Source organism: Nesoenas mayeri (assembly GCF_963082525.1).
Source record: "Nesoenas mayeri genome assembly, chromosome: Z".
Classification (NCBI taxonomy): domain Eukaryota; kingdom Metazoa; phylum Chordata; class Aves; order Columbiformes; family Columbidae; genus Nesoenas; species Nesoenas mayeri.
Genome location: NC_137542.1, coordinates 5,072,218 through 5,093,795, shown reverse-complemented (window position 1 = coordinate 5,093,795; position 21,578 = coordinate 5,072,218). Strand labels below are relative to the sequence as shown.

Below are 21,578 nucleotides of genomic sequence, written 5' to 3'. Positions count from 1 at the left end.
GATACAGATTACATTCCTTTTTCATAGCTCAGATTACTCAAGTCACAAGCAGTTTTCTACAGCTTAACTTGTTGAAAATAGAAGATAACCAGTGTAAGCACTATTATGCCTTTGTATTTGCTACACTTATGTACTGATGACTTTTAGAAAATGATTTTGATACCAAACTCATAAGACAATGACTGCTGTATTATTAGTGTTGCCAGGAATTGTCAGAGAAATTTCGGTAAGTTTCCGAAGTTATATGTTTGCACTTTTAAATCCATTTATGCACGTCCAAAGGCTAGTTTTTATCTTGGAAAATTTAAAAACTTTTTAAAAATTGACACTATGATGGTTCAGGATGCGAATGTCCTCTTCTGGTTATGAATTAAGAACCAGTTTTGTGTTACGAAAAAAATTATTCCACAATTGTCTTTCAGGTGGTAGCTGCTCAAGCCTAAGAAATACCATAGTTACAGAATTTGCAGGCATATGTTGTTGGCATATTCTGTAATATTTTGCTTTTTCTGTACTACTGCAAAAAGAGACCCTTTGGCCAAAGCATGTTATTGACTACTGATTATATTGACTTACTGAAAACAGGAAATGCAGTTTCATACCCAGAACAAATCTATTCCTCTGGAAAGGCCAGAGAGTTGCTTTCAGGCACAGTTCTGTTTGGGAACTGATAAACCTTGGTGGGAAGTGGCAAATTCCTGTTTGGTGGGTGGGGAAGGCCAAACTTTGGGTTTCTGTTCTTCAACATCCTGCAACTGAGGCCCCTCAGAGTAAACCATCGTGTACTCAGATAGCTGGAACCAGCTGTGGTCAGAACAAGCTGTAATCTTGTGCTGAAGTGTCCTTTATGCTGCCATTTCTTCCGCCGTAACTCAAAGCAGTCTGAGTTTTGCCTGTTGTTTCTCGTATTTCTCCCTAAAACTGTCTTGCAAGTTCTTCTTCAAGCATAGCTCAGACACTTTCAGGCAATGTATTTGCTATGCCTGTCCTATTAATACCGATTTTTGTCTGTGATTCATTCCTACAGTGTTGGTGCAGAAGCAAACTTGGAACTGGAACTTTGTTGTTTCTTGCCATCTATTCTGTTTACAGCTGCCTAACCTTGACAAGATAATTAACGTCAAATCCATGGATTGTTACTGTTCTAAGACTTGTGTTTATTTCTCTTTAGATGAAAGGATATACTGGCTGATGTGAACTTCTCTATGTAATGCACTCGTATCAGTACCATCCCTCATATGAGCACAGACAATGTGTATTTCATTACTTTATATTTCAGCTTCACTTTCTTCCTTAGAAAGTGATGCCTAAAGTTTATTAAGTTAGACTTTGTCAAGGAAGATGGGTTTTGGAGCAGGATTTGGAGGGGTAAATACAGAAAGGAAATACTGCAGCTTTGCATCTGTGGACTGAACAATCACAATGGTTTTCCTTCATATTACTTTCAGTTGTCTGTTTCTTCCAAACCAAAATCATTAAGTACAATCACTCAAAGAAATATTTGCCCTTGCAAGTAAAAATTCCCATATATACAGACCCAGAAAACCCAAATGAAATGTAGACTAACTGCAGTCAAACATCCAGGCATTTAATTTATCCATAGTTATGGACTGAAGATGTCCTCTTAAGTCTGTCCAGGCGCAGCACAATTTCATCAGTGGAAGCTCACAAAGTTGCCAGTTGCAATTACACTCCTTACATAAGTAATATTATTGCACGTTGTGCTGAAACTGAGTAAACAGAACCACCTGAAAATGTAATGAGTTATCAAGCATGAGTGTTTATTGTTTGCATTTGTACTTCTTGAACCTTTGCCCAAGAAATCCATTGGCTTGCATGAAACATGCCAGTGTTTCACCCCCATTGAGAGACATGTGATTTATCTCTTTGTTGCAGACACGGAGACCTGTGATTACGGCTGGCACAAGTTCCAAGGACAATGCTACAAATACTTTGCCCACCGGCGTACGTGGGACACAGCCGAAAGGGAATGCCGTCTCCAGGGAGCGCACCTGACAAGCATCTTGTCTCATGAGGAGCAGATCTTTGTGAACCGTACGTACTGTTGGGATTTCTCTAAACAAGAACAGGCACTGAGGGCTCAGAGCTAGGGAAATATCCCCCTGATCACTCAGCTGCTACATGTCCATCTTAAAATATACTTCTAGAATGTTTAAAAGGCACACTTTGTGTTCTTCATGTTTACTTGTGCGGTAAGTGCAAGTTCCCTATCTCTATTAAGTTATTCTTTGTTACATAGAAAATAGATTTGTTTTGAGGAAGAGAACAGGAAGTATTGTTTCAGCATTGGAAAGTTGTAAAACAATTTTTTCTGGAGGCCTTAGAATTTTTTTTGCACCTGGCATCAATAACCACATCACCATATATTGTGTTAGGTAGGCATAAATAAATAGTTCCTGTATGTTCTGTTGCATAATCTAGACAACACTGGTTACAGCCTAACCAAAACTTGCAAAATGTAGATTAAAATATATGCTTTTATTTTAATATTTTTGCCTTTTTTTTTTCCTCTCATATGTGCTCAGGTAGGAAGTTAATTTGTTTTCATTGGGAGATGCCATCAGGAGGGAAGAGCCAGAATTGTTTAAAACTGTCAAATGACAATCTGCATTTTTATAGAAATCCCAAATTAAAATTGAAAAGCTGAAAACCAGCTTGCAAGTAGTTGTTTGCATAATGAGTAGAAGAATCTTAAGAACAGGATGTCTGATTCATTTTGTGCAAATTATTTTTATTTTCTTTGCTGAAACCGCTTCCATTTATGGGAAGGTTAATAAAAATATCATTCTGGTTCCTTAGGTATTGGGCATGACTACCAGTGGATTGGCCTCAATGACAAGATGTTTGAGCGTGATTTCCGCTGGACTGACGGTAGCCCACTGGTAAGATGCTTTTGAAATATAATCACTCATTCATTTATTTTTGTGGTGGTTTACTAAATTCCCACCAGCGATGAGGGAAGCTGCATAACTAAATAGGCACCCAAGCAAACAGCCAGCAAACCTTTATTTGGAATAAGTACTATTTTGCGGTGTCATTCTAAAACCTTATTCTTAGTTCTTATTATTGTATACGTGGGAGCCCTCAAAGCTTCCAAACAGAAAAAGTCAGAAAGTCTGAGACTGCTGTTTAAAGGTCTCTGCTGGACCTGGTTTGTGCTCCTCTGTTCTCACACAAGGACACATATAATTCTCCTCTCCCTTATATATATGCAGCAGAATTCATTTTTCGATGAGGATATGGCATTCAAGCTCTTGCATTCACTAGGTCACAAAGGAGCCTCTCAAATATTGTTAGAGGTTATTCTAGTCTGTATGGTAGCTCTACATCTAGGATGGGTAAGCAGCCATCCTTGCGTGGTTCAGGAGGCCTGTAACCAATAATCTGTCCATAAAATTTTAAGATGCTGTTGATAGCTCCTATTACCTTGAAACAGGAAGGAAAATCAGCAGAAGGAGAGGCAGAACACTCTCTACTCACCTTTAACTAACCTAAATCAAAGAGCTGATGGATACAGGAAATGATTGAGCTCTTTCCAATTCACAACAATTTCTTTTATAGAAGAGATGGGTAATTTATTCACATTTAACACCTAATGGAGAACATTACATTAAAAACAAAAACAAACAAACAAACAAAAACACCAAAACAACAACAACCAGAACTGGTTATGTGGTTACGCTTATAATTTTGCTTTCCATTTGTGAATTCTTCTTAAAGCAGAAAGCATCTGGACACACATATGCACACGCTCACACATGCACGCAATGATCATTGCTGCATCCCATGTGGCTACAACTTACGTAGAAAGACACCTGGGGCAAAGAAGGCTTCATTCATCATCATTTCATGGAGATAACCAGAATTTTAAAGCCCTCTAAAATGCCTTGTAAACAAGCCATTTCTTGGGGAAATTATTTTGTGTGGCAGGTGAAGAAAAAGATGATTAGACTTTTTGTTGCGTGACTGCTTGCCCGGTGCCCTGTGGTGGTACTAATGCACCCATTTGTACTTGGAGCCACAAAGTCTTGCAGGATGTGAGCAGAAGAGTTTCATTTCGTGGTTTTCTCTTGCCTATCATGTATTTTTTGGAGCACAGGATGGGTCATGGCCTTGAACACTACTCATTGGGGATGAGTTCATTCTCTGTCTCCTGATGTGGCTTCTTACACCTGATGGGCAGTGACAGGCACCCACTGAGGGTGGTTTAGGTTTGGTTGGAGCTCAGGGGTGGTCCGGGCTGTCTGCAGTGGTTGGTCATGGAGTCTGCGCTTCACTAAGGAATCTAAAGTTAGGTGAGATAAATTTGGGCATAAATGTAGTGCCTGAAGAGGCAGCCCATCTTACACTGCGTTGTATAAAACAAGATAACATGCTCATACATTCCAAAGCCAAATTTGGTATGCCACTGAATGATGAATTCAAGGAAATTAAAATTAAGGCTGAGATTCCATTTTTAAATTCAGGCTACTGGGAAAATGTGGTATGAAATTTTTACTTTAATTTTCAGTTTTAAGAAATGAAGATGTTCTAGGAACAGAATAAGGCCATCTGTCCAACAGATTTATCTTTTGATTGATCTTCTTTTCCACTTTATTTCTCTTTTCTTTTTAACAACTTCCCTCTGTCTCTTCCTTCAGAAACAATTTAGGTGTCTCTTGAAATAATTTATGTTCATTGCTTCAATAGCTTTCCCTCATAACCTGTTCCATATGGTTTCTGGATACCATGGTTCTGAGCAGTTTCCTCATTTGCTCATTTTCTTTAGTTTTTAACTTATTCTTCCTACTTTCTAACCACTCCTCTGGTTATAGTGATTTACTACTTCTCTAGTGATTAATAGGAACAACCACATAGTTAAATTTATGCATCAAATACTTCTCTGATGATGTCTTAAAATTCCAGTGAATTTGAGTACTGTGTAGGTCAAAAAATTACATTGTTTATGTATTTGCAAGTCAACAGTAGTCATGACAGTGTTAAATGCATAAGTATAATTTGTAGTCATAAAAATCAACATTATTGAATCAACACTCGTGTTCTAACTTGAATTTCTGACACTAGATCTTTCATATAGCCAAAACCTAAATAACCTTCTTGTGTTTTACATATCAGGGTGCATCTGTAATTCATCTGTTTCTAACATTGTTGCCCAGCTTCACTCTTTTTCCAAGACAATATTATCTATCTACAATTCCATTCAACATTTCTGGCATAGAGGAAAATTTGTCAAGTCTGCTGAGGATTCTCCTGTTATAAGAGTTGGAGATACTATCAGAAGTCACTCCTGCTCTTAGGTAGACTGTGTATCTAAAGTGATATATTTTCATCTTTATCTTGATACTTGTTGGAATTTTCTGCCAATAAAAGCTTGGTTTAGTCTTAAAATCATGCTTATATGATTTCAGTAGGTTTTAGATTGTGAAAAAAAGTTGTAATGCATGGTAGACTTAGAAGAAAAAGTAAATGGACAACAACAGCAAGACGTGTGATGGGTGGAATTGTCTGCCCAGTGCTTCAGTTGACCCAGCACTGCCCAGAAGAAATAGCAGCGATACATTTTAGTGATTTCTCTTTCACATGAGTTTACTCTCTAAACAAAAAGACAAAAACACAACACTAAAAGCAAACAAACCCAACATCAAAAAACCCCAACTCACTACAACCAAAAAAACTGACTAGAATTGGGAATCATTGAACCACAGCCTCTACTATTTGAGATTATGCAACAAGGTGGGTTTACCTGGGTACTAGTTTTCCATGAACATAAGGAAACCCACAACTTAAATATTCAGTATGTTGGAAAGGAACTCCTTTGACAGGTGTTGGCATATATTTTGTTAGCAGTTTCTGGAAAAGGGATCAAATACTTTTTTTTCTCTTTGTCCCTAGAAGGTATTTCAACCAATGAGTACAGTGGAAGGAAATCAGTAATTTTTGACATTTTCAGCTCATGCTCAGTTGTGTTTTTTCCAGATTTTTTTAAAGTGAAGTGCCAGCCACCATGAAATATGGTGCTGGACAAAGAACATACAGGAGTTCCTCAGTGAAAACCAACAAATGTACTTCCAAGTGCACTGCACATTGTTTCTAATTACAGTGAGCTATTGAATACACATGCCCACCTTAGCTATTTTTCATAGACTTCATAGTCATATGCAGCACTGTCATATAGATCTTGTGCTGTCTCACTTCCATTGGCTTCCGAAATACAAGGGGCAGCTCTTTTTCAGTACACTTCTTACCAGTTAATGTGAAATGAGGGTGGTAAACTCGCCTTTGCCATTGGCCTAGTAATGTGAGAAAACTTAAATTCTCGGGTAAAGTTGCAGATATTTCCCTTACCTCATGAATCAGTAGGTGACAGTTTCACCAATCAAATCAGCAACAGCCGTTCAGTTTTCTGTGCAGTGTCCAGATGAGATCAGTTCATGCCCCTTCAGTCGGATTGGAGGTCGGTTTATTTTTTTAAGGCATGTGGAAGAACTTGACCAAGATTTTTAAGAAGTGAGCATATAGAATTAGGGTTCTTATTGGAAAACCTGCATTGAACCTAGAACAGCCTTAACAGGCTCACAGACCTACTGAAAACAGGACCAACTATTTAGGTGACTAGTAGTGGACCAGCTATAGTCAGCTGCCTATAGAAAATACTGTCTGATACCAATCCGTCAAAAACAGCAGCAGTCAAAAAAATTGCTCATTTCCTGTGCATGTCTTTCATGTATCAACTGGAATTTGTGTTTAACTTGCAAAAATGATGCCAGTAAGCAAGTCTTGGAATGAATGAAGAGAGATCTTGTAAATACATGCTCTGATTCTCAGAGTTCCTCAAGGAAAATTTTGGTTTTTTTGAATAACGAAGCAGATACAATCAGATTCAATGAAAAAGCGAAGAACAGTATTTAAAACTTTAGGTCCACATCACATTTGTCTACATCTGTAATGATTCTGCCTGTTTTCCATTACAAGAACTTTTAAGACAAGGAAAATTTTCCTAACAAAATAGAAATGGGCTTACTCTTAAATTGTAGATGCTGCTCCTGCAAAGAGAGCTTGGGGAGGCTTTTTGATATACCTCACTGAAGTGTTTGATGCATAGTTATTGTGTGTTTTTAGGAAATTTTGGCAAGTTTATTTCTCAATTGCAAAGTGTTTTTTTTAGTTTAAAACTGCTTAGCATTTCCCTGCCTTTCAGGCAAAATGGCATAATTTTATGTAATGGTTGGGATTGTGTAGATAAAGTCTCACCATCTCCTGGTAAAAGACACCTTTTCAAGATGCTATACCCACTACATCCCAAACAAAGACTGCTCTTGAGAAGCACAAAATAACATGAGTAAAGTAGTAAGGTCATACTTCTTGTGCCCTAAAGTTTAATCATTCAGGTGCTGCTTTTCCAGAAACAAATTACATTCCAGCTAACTGATAGTCAGTTATACAAGATTTTATTGCCCAGGCCAATTTGTATATATTAATTTTTTAAAAAATTATTTACAAAACAAATTGGGAGCTTCTTGGCTAAGGTCAGAGTATGAAGATGTATGAACCCATTGCTTGCCACCCGTATGAATCTAATTTGTTCTGATTTGCTGTACTGCATCCGTATGGCAGGAAGCAATCTTTTCTCATCTACGATGTGTTCCTGCTCTATTTTATTTTTCCTTTTCATGTTTTTGAAAGAAAGAATTTTTCAGTGTTTCCGGTGGTTGGGAGAGGTGGATTCATGTTCTTGAGCTGATGGGCCACATGAAAAACACTTTGGCAGCAGCAGCCGTTGCCTTTTTATATCAAGGGAAAAGAGTTTATTGCAGCTGTGCTAATACAACATATAAAAGGGAATGTTCTTTCAGGAAACCCAGATCCTCATTTGTGGTGCAAATTCAGTGAAAGATGGAGCTTAGAGGCCACGGCCACAAGCATGGGCTTGGGGTACCAGCAACTTCTGAGACAGCGTGGACCAGTAGGGAAGGCACTTGTAAGCTGCAAATTTTGGCGTATCTGGCTAGTTCCTAACTTCAAATAATTTGTCTCAAAGGTGAAGGTAGTGAGAGCAGGTACTGAAGTGTGTACAGAGAACTCACAGCTCCCCAATATTTTCGGAGCTTCCTTGTTCCTTACTTCCTGAAAATCAAGCCAATTTCTACTCAAGACTTTTCAGGTATGATTATATTGACAGATGCAAGAGGCAGAAGAAAATAGTATAATTTTTTAAAGAGCATGTTCTATTAGCTCTGCCTTTCTTCTATTGCAGTATAGTTACAGGGCTGTTCTGTTGGCATTTGCTGTGGGAGAGTATTAGTTTTCCTCTGATTTTCATTCTACGCTAGTGAGAATGGCCATATGTAAGACTTTATATTTTTAAAATTACAGAGACAAAATTATTCTTGCACTTTTCTGTAGATATTTCTACCAGCATTTCTGTGATAGTGAACAACTCTTTTTGGATGAATCACAGACAGTCTTCATTGCACTGTTGTCATAAAAAGCTGTAAGCAATAAAAACAAATACCTATTTGGATCTTTGTATACTTCAAATTTTATGTAAAATAAACTAGCAAATAACAAAAGTTACATTATCAGTGGAAATGTCTAACAATTGGCTTGATCAAAGGACGAATGAACACAATGTGACATTTGAAAATATTTTAGGGTAATTGAATTTAAATAATTCTCTTAGTTCTGTGAATAGTAACTTTTACAGCTGTAAAGCACACCCATCCAAATAGCAAAAATCTGCTGTTGCTTTTGGCAGCTCCTCCATTGTATTTGGGTTGCTGGCGTTTCACTGTTAAGGACCCTTGTGAGAGGGCACAGCGGTATAGTTATGGATTAAGTGCATATAGCTACTTGGGGTTGTGCCTTGGGCCTCCGTCTCACAAGGGGAGTTATTCATATCCTTTGGAAAATGCTGTTGATAATTAGTGCTTTGTACGGTGGTGAGCTCACTCCCATTACATAAGATTAGTGCTGTAATAAGGAGCTGGCTAGTGTCTGTGGCCAGATTGTCTGTCACTTAGAGAATGCTGCCAGCTAGGAAAGTAATGGGGCATATTGCCACTTTTAAAACTGTCCAGAGACTCTACGTTAGTTTTTCTTCAGCATAGGATTGTTTAGGCTTTGTGTTTTGCAATGCTAGACTTCAGGTTGTCAGTGTTAGGTAGAGACATTAAAAAGAAAAAACAACACCCCCCAAAAAAAGAAAATAAAAACAAAACAGAAGTTTAATTCTGGCAAAGACAAAGCCCTCTCTTTTCCTTCCTTTATTGGTCAGTGAATCAGAATGCTTTAACTTGAACAAATCTGTAACTGCACCCCTCTCAGAAAGAGTAACTCTATTGAACACGAAATCCTTCAAAAGGCCTGGAGTATTGTAGGGAAGGAGCCTGCCTCTGAGGGTTAAATAAAGCAAACAAACTAAAAAGTACTGTAGTCAGCTGCAAACAAAAAGCTCATTGTGCCCATGTCCCACAGGATCCTTGGAGAAGGAGATTTTAAATCTACCAAATGTTTTGGTTTTGTGCTGCAGTCAGTCATTACAGCCTCTTTTTAAGATGCTCATTTGACCTGCATTTAAATGGAGGAGAACTATATAATGTTATTAATGACAGGTATATTTTTAGTTCAGTATGTCGTAGGCAGTCAGGAGGGCGTCTTGGACAAAGCACTTTTTTGTCTCCTTTTTAGCACGGGGGTCAGCAGTTACTTCAGAGCCTTGTTATAGTTGGCTCCAGGCTCAAAATCTTGGGCAGCTTCAAACCTGCAGTAATTGTTGACATAAATGACAAAGTGCAGGATTTTCCTTTTTTTTTGTTTTTTTTTCAGTGGCTCTCCTGGTAGTTATGCACAAAAAGAATAAGTCACACCCCATGCAATTTGCATCACGTTGACAATATATAATTATGTTAGTGTAACTCCCAAAGAACATGTATTATACCAACCAACACTTAACACTCTGCCATACTTTTCTTCCATGGTAAAACACCCACCCATTAGCTAGAGAATTTCAACAGCTCTTTGCCATATTTTTCAGTCTCTGTACTAAGGTGAGTTCTGAAAGCCCAACACACAAAATATACCCACAAAATTGAACTATACAGTTATTATTTTAAGAAGATTTAGTACAGAGCAAATGAAATGCAATGGAAGTGTGTTCACTGTCTTCAGTTAGCTTTTGAAGAGTTAATAAAAGAGACCTTTTTTCTGAACAATTATTATTTTGGAATTAGTGTCAGTATCTGGACTCGGTAGTTAGTAGACATTGCCATCTAGTGGGAGCTTCCTGCCATACTTAGTGATTTCTGCTCCTCATGGAAAAGTTGTCTTACTATGGTATTGTTTAGAAAAGTATCAAAGAGCTAGTCATCTGCTGCACCACACGATCACTCCTCCCATAGGATAGAACTGATAGGGCTTCTATTTTTCAGCTTCATCAGCTATCCTTTTTTACTTGTTTCATTTGCGTTCCTTAGATTTCTTTCCAAAATTATTTATTTTTGCATAGATCTTACCGCTTATTCAATCCACAATCAGTGCTTGTGGATATTCATGGATATACATGAGTGTATGTTATTCAGAGTCCTTTTTTTGCAAGCTGTTGCACAGGAAAACAAAGAGTTTTTCAATACATCCCACTGCTCTGTTACCAAAAAGCCCTTTCAAGTGAAATCTGTTGCGAAGGTCCTTAGCAAAGCTCCTTCTGGGAGTTTGTCTTGCTCACAGTGTGACTCCGTAATGGGGAGTGTTGGGTGCCTGCCTGATCCAAATCCTGCCAGTTTCCCAAATCCCACACAAATAAAGCCCAGATTAAGGGCTTGACAGAAGCCATTCAACTATGATCTAAAAAAATATCAGGTTCGTGAGATGTGATTTTTACGTGTACTTGTAGATGTAGCAGTTGTCTTAAAATTGACCAGAACTCTCCCAGCGCAGCATTATCAACACACTTAGTTTCGTCCGTCCTTCAGCAAGTTATTTTAGCACATGTCTGAATTGTGCATGTGATCTACCCTATAGGGTTTAGGGCATGACCTATGTCTTTAAAGCAAGGTATATGCTTAAGCACTTGCTGAGTGGAGTTTTTAAGCTCATTAATGGTTTTGGTAAGTTCTGTCAGACTGCTTCCGTTCATAAAATTAAGCAGAAAAATCCTCTACAGGACCGGGGTGAAATTAAGTGAAACAGAGCCTGAGCCATACGGTGGTTTCTTGTCTTTCTCAGTGTATAAATGCATTTAAATACTAGATGAACTTAATGGAAGTATTTCAGACCTTGCCAGATCTTCACAGTAATCTGTTTGATTTTTTTTTTTCCTATGGAAAGGAAATACAGTCTCCTTCAAACTTCCCATGAGTGTCGCATGCAACACAATCAGTGCTGTACAACAGCATGAGCCACAAACGAGGGTTTTCTGAACTGATCCATATACATGTTGCAACCTTGTGCTGATCTTGTTGTAGTTCAGCCAACCTATAAAACTGAGTAATTGCTGGGACTCACTGAAAGTGAGACGTAATTTTTATTTAATCTATCCAGTTATAACAGAACCACCACAGTGAGGGACTTGTTCGGGGGCTTTCCTGATAAAGATTTCTAGGGAATTTGTTGCTATTGTAAGAAAAGCGTATTCCTGTTCTTAGCAGACTTACGGGGTGGGTGAAAGGACAACAGGCAGTAAGTTTCGCAGTGGTGGTTTCAGATTGTTTGGTGATAAATACCAGGCAGGAAATGTTACTTCACTTTAAGATGAAATGGCACAGAGAGTATCCAGTCAGCCAGTCCCTACTTCTTACCTTGTTTTTTTTGATTTACCTCATTTGTCTTACATTAAGAAGCAATCAGATAGGGAAGCAGCCAGAATGAAAGAAAATAAAAAATCACATTGGAAATTAAAAGTGCTAAAAAGTGCCAAAACAGATTTGTACTTTAATCTTGTTTAAACATGCTGAAAACTTGCTTCTTTTTCCCAGAAGGAAAAGCATTAACCCTTTAAATCTAAATAGATGTACTTCAAGTAAATTATTTCCTGTCTTTAGTTATGTACAAAAGATTATTGGCCTTTGTACAATAAGGAGGTCAAGCAGTAAAGTTTTGTTTGCATCAGTAGTTTATCTTGTTGTCCTTCATTGAACACAGTGCTTGTTGACTATTTTGGAATGCCAAATCCAAGCGATTGATCTCAGACACTTGGTGTGCCTTTTGGAGATAAAAGAACGGCTGAAATTTCCAAATGAGTGTCACAAAGCTGAGATAGTGCTTATTTGTAGATTCACCTCGGCAGTGCAAACATCTGGAAGAGCCGAGTGGATTACTCATTAACAAGGAAATGAGTCCTCCAGATAGGACTGCTTATCTGAAAATTTAAATAACAAATCTCCCACAAGGTAGTGTTCATGATGGGAAGGCCATGCTCATTCAGTTTATTTAGCAGCCGTCTGAATGAGAAAAAGTAGTGACTGGCTAATAAAGTTAGCTGCTTTACAGCTCTTGCTATAATCCTCGTTTTCTTAGATTTGATTTATGTGAAAAGTCAGCCTGTCACTCAACTGCCAGATTATGGCTGTGAGTTAATTCAACGCCATATAAGGAAATCTTCCCCCAAAATGTGGAACTTAATAAAACATCTTCATGGGCTTTTGTAACCATCATGCCCAAGCTCCTCCTGTGAGGCAAGAGAATACATTGTCAGTGTTTTACAGACTGGGAATCATGCAGCCAAGTGCATTGTTTCATGCCACGTAGGAAGCTTGAGGAACTGAGCCCCCTCTCAGCTTCAGCTCCAACCCGTGCACCATCCACCCTTTCTCTGCAGGAAAATCTTCAGTGCTTTTTAGCAAAGAAAGCTAGAAAAGTAAATCCAGTGCGGGCTTTCATGTCAATAGAAAAAAAAATACAAGAAAGATTAATTAATAATTACAGAGTAATTAAAGGGAAGAGCATAACAGGAACCCCAGTTTTCAGCCCGAAATGATGGCAGGACAGGCTAGTGGTGTGGCTCCCGAGCACCAAAGTAATGCACAGGGACCAAAATTCTGCCCCAAAGGCTAGGTCCTGCTGTTACCTGATAACACAGAAACCTCCCTTTTTTTTAATTAAAACAAAACACAATAAAGCAAAACCAAAGCAAACAAACAAAAAAGCGTCCTGCCATCATCAATGTTGAGATCTTTGCAGGGCGGCTGGTGCAGTGGTGATTTCAGCCTTCGCTCCCCGCATTAGTTTGAACTTCCCTCTCCACAGCCACCTCAGCAAAGCTTCATAACTGGAGGAGAAAGATGTGCTGGGCCAAACCTTCTTTGCAGCGCATTTTGAGTCATGCACACAATTAATATTATATGTCCTAAAATGTACAGTCTGGAGGTGCTTTGCATTTTAATCCAGGGGAAAAGTTCACATGTTATGCTAACATTGCTTAAAAACCAAGGGACTAATAGCTTTTAGATCGCTCTGTGTGATCGTCCAGTCTAAGTGCTTCTGCTGAAAAGGATCATAGCAGCTTTTCTTCCATGTATTAACTTAGCATGTGAATCTATTTAGGTTTTCAGAACCATAAGTCACATCTTATGAATGGTACAGCTAGGAGCATGGCTAAAGGTGTCAACTGAAGCTTGGTTGTTGGCAAAAGGATGTCCTGAGCTTTATCAATTCAAACACCGTGCTCCTTAGCGCAGTTTCATTGGTCTGCTGAGACAATAACAGTTTACATGAAGATATAACCTAGCAGCAGGTTGGCTGGAGCAATGCCAGCAGTTTTTGGCTCATCTGTGAATATGGCTAATCTTTTTTGGATGCGAACTTAAAACCCAAACAAACCTGAATGGTACATGTGGCCAAGGAATGAAGTTGATTTTTGTTTTCTTTTTGTACAATATACTTTTCTAAAAGACAGTAGTGGATTGAAATGCAAGGATGTTAGATGACACAGCCACTTCAAAAGGGGCATCTTATTCAGGATATTTTAAGCAGTGTTTCCCAACAGCATAATTATGGGCTGAGTATCTTACATGTTTACTGAGCTTATGACAAGGCTACAGAAGTCTTCACACCTAGCACACTTGATAGGAGAGTTTGTAAGGAATACCTTTGAAAACAAACAGTACAAATCAGTATGTGACTTATGGCATTTGCTTCTTTACCGTTATTCTTCTTTGCTGTTGTGAGTTTACCAGAGATAGTGCAGTCACCTCTGATTTACACCAGTGTAAGTGAAAAGTACAATCATGCTCATGGCCATGCAAAAATGTAATCTGTAAGAGGAAAGAAAAATATTAGTTTATTTGTCTAGCAACTTATTCCACTCAAACTGTGAGAATCTTTTTGTATTATTATCCCATTATCAGTGGCTAAATAAGGAATTGAAAAACTACAGAAGACCTGGGTGGAGACCTAAGAAAGCAATTCAGCAGTCTGGAACTTCCTCTGCTAAGCAATTCTGGCACTAAAACCAAGCAAACTCAAAGTTATTCAGCCAAAATAAATCTGTGCAATGACGATATCAGATGTGAGGTAACAGCAAGTCATGCTGGAGGATATCAGACATTCTTGAATAAACCACAGGGCCTAGATATAATCCTTTGCCATGGCACTACAGTCCTGCCAACAAAGCAAACACAAATTTTGGAGTCATTATGGCAAGTAAGAGCATATGGGGTCTATATGTTTAGGGTGGGAGCTGGCAAGCTGCTGAGCACCTCCAGCTCACACACCCCTAATAGCCATTAAATCTCCTTCATTCCCACACTCTGATCCCTATGGAAACAAACAGCTCTCTAGTATCATTTCCACAAGAAGCAGCTGCAAGGCTTGTACAAGTCTTTGCTGTCAGAACATTACTGATCAAACTTTTCTATTGCTAACCTAGCTGTTTTCTTTAATTTTTCTATGTGTCCTTATGTCTGGATAAATTCTTGAAAGTGATTGGATTGCCTCAGCTTAAGATGTTGCTGCCAATCATCTCAGTGGTGAAACCATCCATGCTTACACTTCAGACTTCCACCAGAAAACCTTACTTTTCAGTTGGGTTGGGTAGCAAGACATTCAGCGGTGAAATTAAGAGGTGATCACTTCTTTCCAGCTAGCCCACAGTTTGGGTTGGAAGGGACCTTCAAAGCTCATCCAGTGCCACCCCTGCCATGAGCAGGGACATCTTCACCAGTTCAGGTTGCTCAGAGCCCCGTCCAGCCTGGCCTGGGATGTCTCCAGGGATGGTTCATCCACCACCTCTCTGGACAACCTGGGACAGGCTCTCACCACCCTCATCATAAAAAATTTCTTCCTCGTGTCCAGCCTGAATCTCCATCCTTTAGTTTAAAACCATCACCCCTTGTCCTGTCATATCACGCCCTGCTAAAAGGTCTGTCCCTGCGTTGTGGTAGTGTGACCTTTTTTGCTCAGCTTCTTGCATCCTTAACCAGCTTTGCTGTAAAAAGGTGCTAAACCTTTGGCTCAGTGGACATTCCAAAATACCCTTTTTGAAAAAGGACCTTGGAGCATTCTAGGTTACATTAATACACACCTTGCACAGGCATATTCCTCCCCACTTTCCTTCTCACTGGGTCAGGAGATACACACAGAACTTTTCTTTTTTGCACTAGATGTTGCAGGAAGCCCCTCATATCACAGGCCCTGTTTGACTCATATGGATGGTATTTGGCTACTGTGCTTGCAAAACTCCTACTCTGATTTATAAGCTAATGTGAAATGCTGAATTCCAGACTTGAGTAAATGAGTTAGTGTGTATTGTAGTTTAGGACTATTAAACATGGAAGTGTAGAGATGGAATTAAGTTAGTTCCATATAAAATGGGGGATGTTTTATTACAGGTAATAAATACAGTGCAGAACGAATTTATTTAGACCATGGTTGTTAAATTGCCTGGATAATTAAAACCTGTGATGGGTAAGATGACATGTGGTAGGAAAAAGTTAAGTATTTAACTCATTTTTTTCACAGCTCGATTCATTGTAAGGTAAATACTACTTGTGTGTGGTATGTTAACTTTATTTCTAAAATGTGTTCGCCCAGGCAGTTAATAGTGGTTATTTCATAAAGTTAAGAAAATAGAAAGCTAAACTTTTATGACATTTATATGGGTCAGCTCTAGACAGAAAGATGTAGGCACTGAGGAAAATATAAGTGCTGTAGAAACTGTGTCATTTTGACCATACAAGGGGCTAGCTGCCTGGTTAATGTCTGGCGTTTATGTGAATTCCAGTTCTTTCAGATCTCTATTTTTATCCTTCATTAAATTCTTCTTGGACTGTCACAACAGAAATCCTAAAGCAAACCACTGAGAGCTGTTCCCTAAATCTTCTCTTGCTTTTCTTTACATGACCTTATGCCAATCTCAAACTACTATGTTTCATTTGGGATCAAAATTAAACAAGAGGCTGGATAAAGATGACTGCAAGGACAACAGGCTGTGTGTCCCCTACCAAGGACTATGGCATAGATTTTCAATCCGTGTGACTCTCCCTTTGTTTCTATTTTTCTGGCTTATCACTGAAAAAAACCAGACTGAATCCTCCCTGATTTTCACCCCAAACTGACATTGTGCAACGATGAGCTTGGCCATGCCTGAAAGAGAACATTCTACAGTGAAATAAATATGGGTTTAGTGCATGCATGGGCTGTGCACAGTCTGTCAGCAGCCAGCATCACACAGCTCTTGGTAGGGACATATCTCTAGGTAGATGCAGAGCTGAAAGCTGCAGAACTGTGTAGATAAATAAGTGCAGACTCACAGTAGTCAGCCTGGACCCCAACAAACAAAGCCTGCCCAAATTGTTGTTTTGCTTTGTTTTGTTCTGTTTTGTTTTAATCACATACTAACAATGGGATGACTACTTCTAAAGCTAGTGTGCCAGTTTCTCATTTTATTCTTATATATCGATAGATGTCTGGAGTTAGTTTGTCTACAGACGGCAAAATTTGCATCATCATTTCTAATGCTGAAAGGCTGCTGTATGTGCTCAGTCTGCCACCTAGGTCTTTTTAATGGAAATGTCAATCTGCAATGGTCTGAGGGCACATTCTGACACCTTTACTTATTTTACACCTAATTCTGCACGTCATCCCAGAGAATAAATAATTTTGAGTCTGAGAAGCTAGCCTGTAATTTGCCACTTAGCAGATGTGGACTAACAGGGGTTATACAACATTTACTGTATTTCCTGACATTCTACTTTTTGCCTGTCTGTGTAGGAAAGAGTGTTTTTCAACATACTTAGGATCAGATTTTGGTTGTGGTGAATTGTGTCACTTTTTTCACCTGACATCAGTTTAGACTAAATTAGAAGTTAGATTGGAATATTTTTTTACTATTGAGATAATCTATTAATAGAGTGGGAGGATATTATAAATATAGCTTTGTTTAGTTTGTGCTTAACAGCCTGAATTAAACAATTGAGATTGCTCTTTACTAAAGGTAATATTGTGTGTTCTTCTGTAAAATGGAATGTAAATACACTCCAGCACAAGGAATAAAGGTTTTGCTCCTCTTTTCTGCAGCAATACGAGAACTGGCGACCAAACCAGCCAGACAGCTTCTTTTCTGCTGGAGAAGACTGTGTTGTTATAATATGGCACGAGAATGGGCAATGGAATGACGTACCATGCAATTACCACCTCACCTACACCTGCAAGAAAGGAACAGGTACAAACTTACCAGTAACAATAGCGTAATTCTCTAAATTCCAGTTTCATAAAGTTAAAATGACAAATTCTGGCTGATTTTTGTGACTAGTATGGTGAGCCCTCAACTGACTTACCCTCACAAAGTCATCCTGTATCCACATATTTACGTCTCTGCCTAAGCTGTTCTTGAGCAAGGCACAAAAGTGTATGCAGTCAAAGTGTTTGGTTAAAACCAGGCAAACTGCTGCTTATCCCAGCAAAAGAGGTGTTCAGGTACCTGGCAGGCCTGCCTGACTTGTATACCATGAGAACATTACCAACTCTTCTTTCCTGCGGTGGCATCGCTGTGAAGTACACGGGCAGCAGGATGTTGGTGGGTAGCCAGAGCAGACAGCTGATGGCTGGTATGGGGTTAGATTTTTGTCTTCAGTTGGGCATACTTGTCACCCATCATGTAGCGACGATCTTTGTCTTCCTCTTTTCCAAAACCATCCAGTTTCCACGTCACTGCTGGAATCTGAAAAGCACATTCGGTTAATACACTGTTAGAGCTGATACTTACCTGAAACCTGACTGTTACCAGGAGCTGCACAGCAATCCTTTAGGAATTGCCTCTGCCTCTTCAGACTGGGAAAGCAAAGAAGCAGCCAAAATCTTATGTGCACTCCATTGTTCCCAATTACCATTTACAAGTTTTTGTTAACATGTTCTCTGTGCCTTGACAGATCCATCAGTTTTAAGTGCTTTTAAACAGTCTATTGTTGAAGAAGACATGAAAAGTATTGAAAATGAGGCTTTTTTCTCAAATGCTTGTAATAACTTAACTGGTTTTCAGGTTTTGCAGCTTTCCAGTGAAAATCACTTCTTTGTGTGAGTATGCCAACGTTTTTGGTTCAAATTTGCATCATGAATTAAAACCAAAAAGGCAGTTCTAACAACATTATCTGATGCTTTCAAATGTTCATCATTACTGTATTTGGTCTGCAAGACTGGATAACTACGGAAAAGACTGATCTCCCTGGCCTTGTTTGGATGTTTCCTTTGGGAGTCTGAGGTCCCTTGACATCTTCCCTTAGCCAGAGTTTAGAGGTCAGTACCATATTCAGAAGTGCACTTACAAACTGAAGTTTTTGGTTATGTTCCCTCTTGCTTTCAGTGGCTTGTGGTCAGCCTCCTGTCGTGGAAAATGCAAAGACCTTTGGGAAGATGAAACCTCGTTACGAGATCAACTCCCTTATCAGATATCACTGCAAAGACGGTTTCATCCAGCGCCATATTCCAACCATCCGGTGTCAAGGGAATGGAAGATGGGATATGCCTAAAATTACTTGCATGAATCGTGAGTTCTTTCAAAGCAAACCAGTGCTGGATCAGAAACAACAGATTAACCTAAGATTAATAAGTAATGAACATATATTTTAAGAGAAGCGTAAATCTGATATGGCAGATTATGACAGCAATACTGCTCACTTTGTTTGTAGAAAAAAGGCAGGCCTCCAAAACTAATGACAATGTTCCTCTTCTGTTTTTACAGAAGTCACTAAGATTACTTTAAAGTAAAAACATAGTTTTACAAAGCCCCTGGAATCAACGGGTTCATAATAACACTCACAATCCTTTCTGCAAATGAGGTCTAGCTGTTTGTAGGAGGTGCTTCTCCTGTCAATAACATGGTCATAGTACCAGTTAATCATTTCTTAACCTTTTAATTAATCAAGAATAAATGGGACTGTAATATGAAGGGTAGCCAGCTCATTCATAGTTAAATAATTTTAAATTAATTTCCCTTTTTTCCCTTTTTCTTATTGCAGCATCCACATACCAAAGGACTTACTCTAAGAAATACTACTATAAACATTCTTCATTGGGAAAGGGAACATCATTAAATTCGTCAAAACACTATCATCGCTGGATCAGGACATGGCAGGACTCAAGGCGCTGAGAGCTAAATGGTGAATGGGGATTTCCACCATTTCAGCCAAAGTCATAACTTTCTGTGCCTTTCTATCACTTATAGGTGTATTATCAAATTGTTTTGAAACTATGGACTGCGGTATTCACAATGCATTTTGCAAAAATACGGTGTTTATCAGAAAATTTAAAAATAAAAAAAAAGGAGAAGTGCTTATGGGGATAAAAGGAAACCATTTCCAGCCTATAAAGATTATTAGTTTTCTATATGCCATCGGTGTGGACCATTTTATGATATATACCAGCCTTCTGCAATATTTAAACAGCTCAATTTTAGCACCAATGAAAATGTAAATAAGATGATTTTAATGTTGTTTAATTGTGTGTTGTTTTTAAAATCCTGTATATAAAATGAAAAGTCACACTAATTTCAGGCATATTTATGGTTAGAATGGCCTCAGAGGTCTTCAGTCATTTATGACGTTGGTTTTATGTTGTTTACTTAGGCTGGAAATGGTTGAAATAACTTCACTGACTGAAATTTGCTATTATCAGGTGAAGATAAACACACAAGTTACATTACTTTCTTTTCTTTTTTAATGGGAACTGTACCAATTCCCATCCAAGGTACAGTTTGTGTCCATGTGATGCAGAGTTCAGACAGAGCACATAAAAGTGGCACGAAGCATGAACTAGGGACTCCAATGTGGAACTTTTTCTTCTGCTCTCCATTCCAGCTTCACCATTCATGAGAAAGGACTGCATGGAGGAGTTGTGTATGACAAGGAGGGCCTGTAAAAATCCAAGTGCTAATACATTAACTTTATCAACCAGGGCCACATTTTTTTGAAAAGAAAAAAATTGAGAAAAAAAAAAAAATTACTTTCACTACATTAACCACAAGGTCTATATTACAGGTCTCTGCATTCTAAAATGGAGATAGACCTGGTGTTTGGGGGATTTTTTTTTTTGTAAAAAACAAACAAAAATCAAAAAAGTAAATAATTTTGTATATATAACCATTTTTTAATCTTTTTATAAAGTAATGAATGTTTGTGTATGAATGCTGCAGCTGTGAAGCGTACATAAATAAATGAAGTAAGCCATACTGATTTAATTTATTGGATGTTATTTTACCCATGCAAAGAAGATTAAAAGAGCTCGCCAGTGCAGTATTAGCCCCTGAGCTCCACTTTTGGAACCATCTTTCATTTCAACGGCTATTTCCCTGGAGAACAAAATTCCTGCTAAACAGGATCATTTGTTTGCGGTTAGATGGGTGAGAACTGCGTGACTTACAGAAGAATCAGAATCTTGGCTTTCTAGAAAGAAGTGTGTGCACAAGGAGATTGTAGGTTGTAGTTGGTGCAGTGTGTATGTAGGAGTTTTTCTATTACGATTTCTTACCCTGGTCAGCTTGATGACTGACCTGGATGTGTACAGTAAGCGTAGAAGGTAACGTTTGAAACGACCTCTCCACAGAAAGGACTGTTATTTCTGCAAAGTGCCTTGCACACCTTTGGGCACAGGATTAAAAAAAAACAAAAGGAAAAAAAAAAGAAAAAAAAAAGCAAAAAAAAAAACAAGTGAAAATAAAGAACAGTAATCTTCCTTTGATATACCTTTTAAAATAACATTACGAATACAAACACAGACGGGAGGTTAACGCCTTTGTGTTAGTGTGGGGATATGATGCAAAAAGTTGAAAGGGAAAGGAAAAAGAATTGAAACCCGGCCAACGCGTTAGGAGTTTGTACCAGGCAGAGCTGCCCATCGAGTGACCTTGCCATAGCTCGTTAGGAGCAGTAATTGCAGTTCCAGACAGCATCTCCTAAGAAATTGTGATGACTGCTCCATCAACTGTACCCAGTCTTTGCGTGTTCAGCGTGGCAGCATGTCACTGTGTTGGCCGGTTCATTCCCCATCCCTCACCCCCAAACAATGCACATAATACTTTTCTCTATTTATATTATTATCTTGTATAGTGTATAATGTGAATGTCTGGTTTTTTT

At 38.6% G+C, this 21,578-nt stretch overlaps 1 protein-coding gene across 1 annotated transcript in view; it reads left to right on the top strand.

The window, feature by feature from the left end:
• The window catches only part of VCAN (versican), a gene marked incomplete at both ends in the record, with an annotated part of 104,473 nt that extends 84,876 nt beyond the window's left edge, over window positions 1-19,597 (top strand). Inside the window, 5 exons of the mRNA XM_080362918.1 lie at window positions 1,897-2,055; window positions 2,821-2,903; window positions 17,530-17,674; window positions 18,812-18,994; window positions 19,467-19,597. Of these exons, the coding sequence (XP_080219044.1) occupies window positions 1,897-2,055; window positions 2,821-2,903; window positions 17,530-17,674; window positions 18,812-18,994; window positions 19,467-19,597 (701 nt within the window). The remainder of the gene's footprint in view (window positions 1-1,896; window positions 2,056-2,820; window positions 2,904-17,529; window positions 17,675-18,811; window positions 18,995-19,466) is intronic.
• Window positions 19,598-21,578: the final 1,981 nt, after the last annotated feature.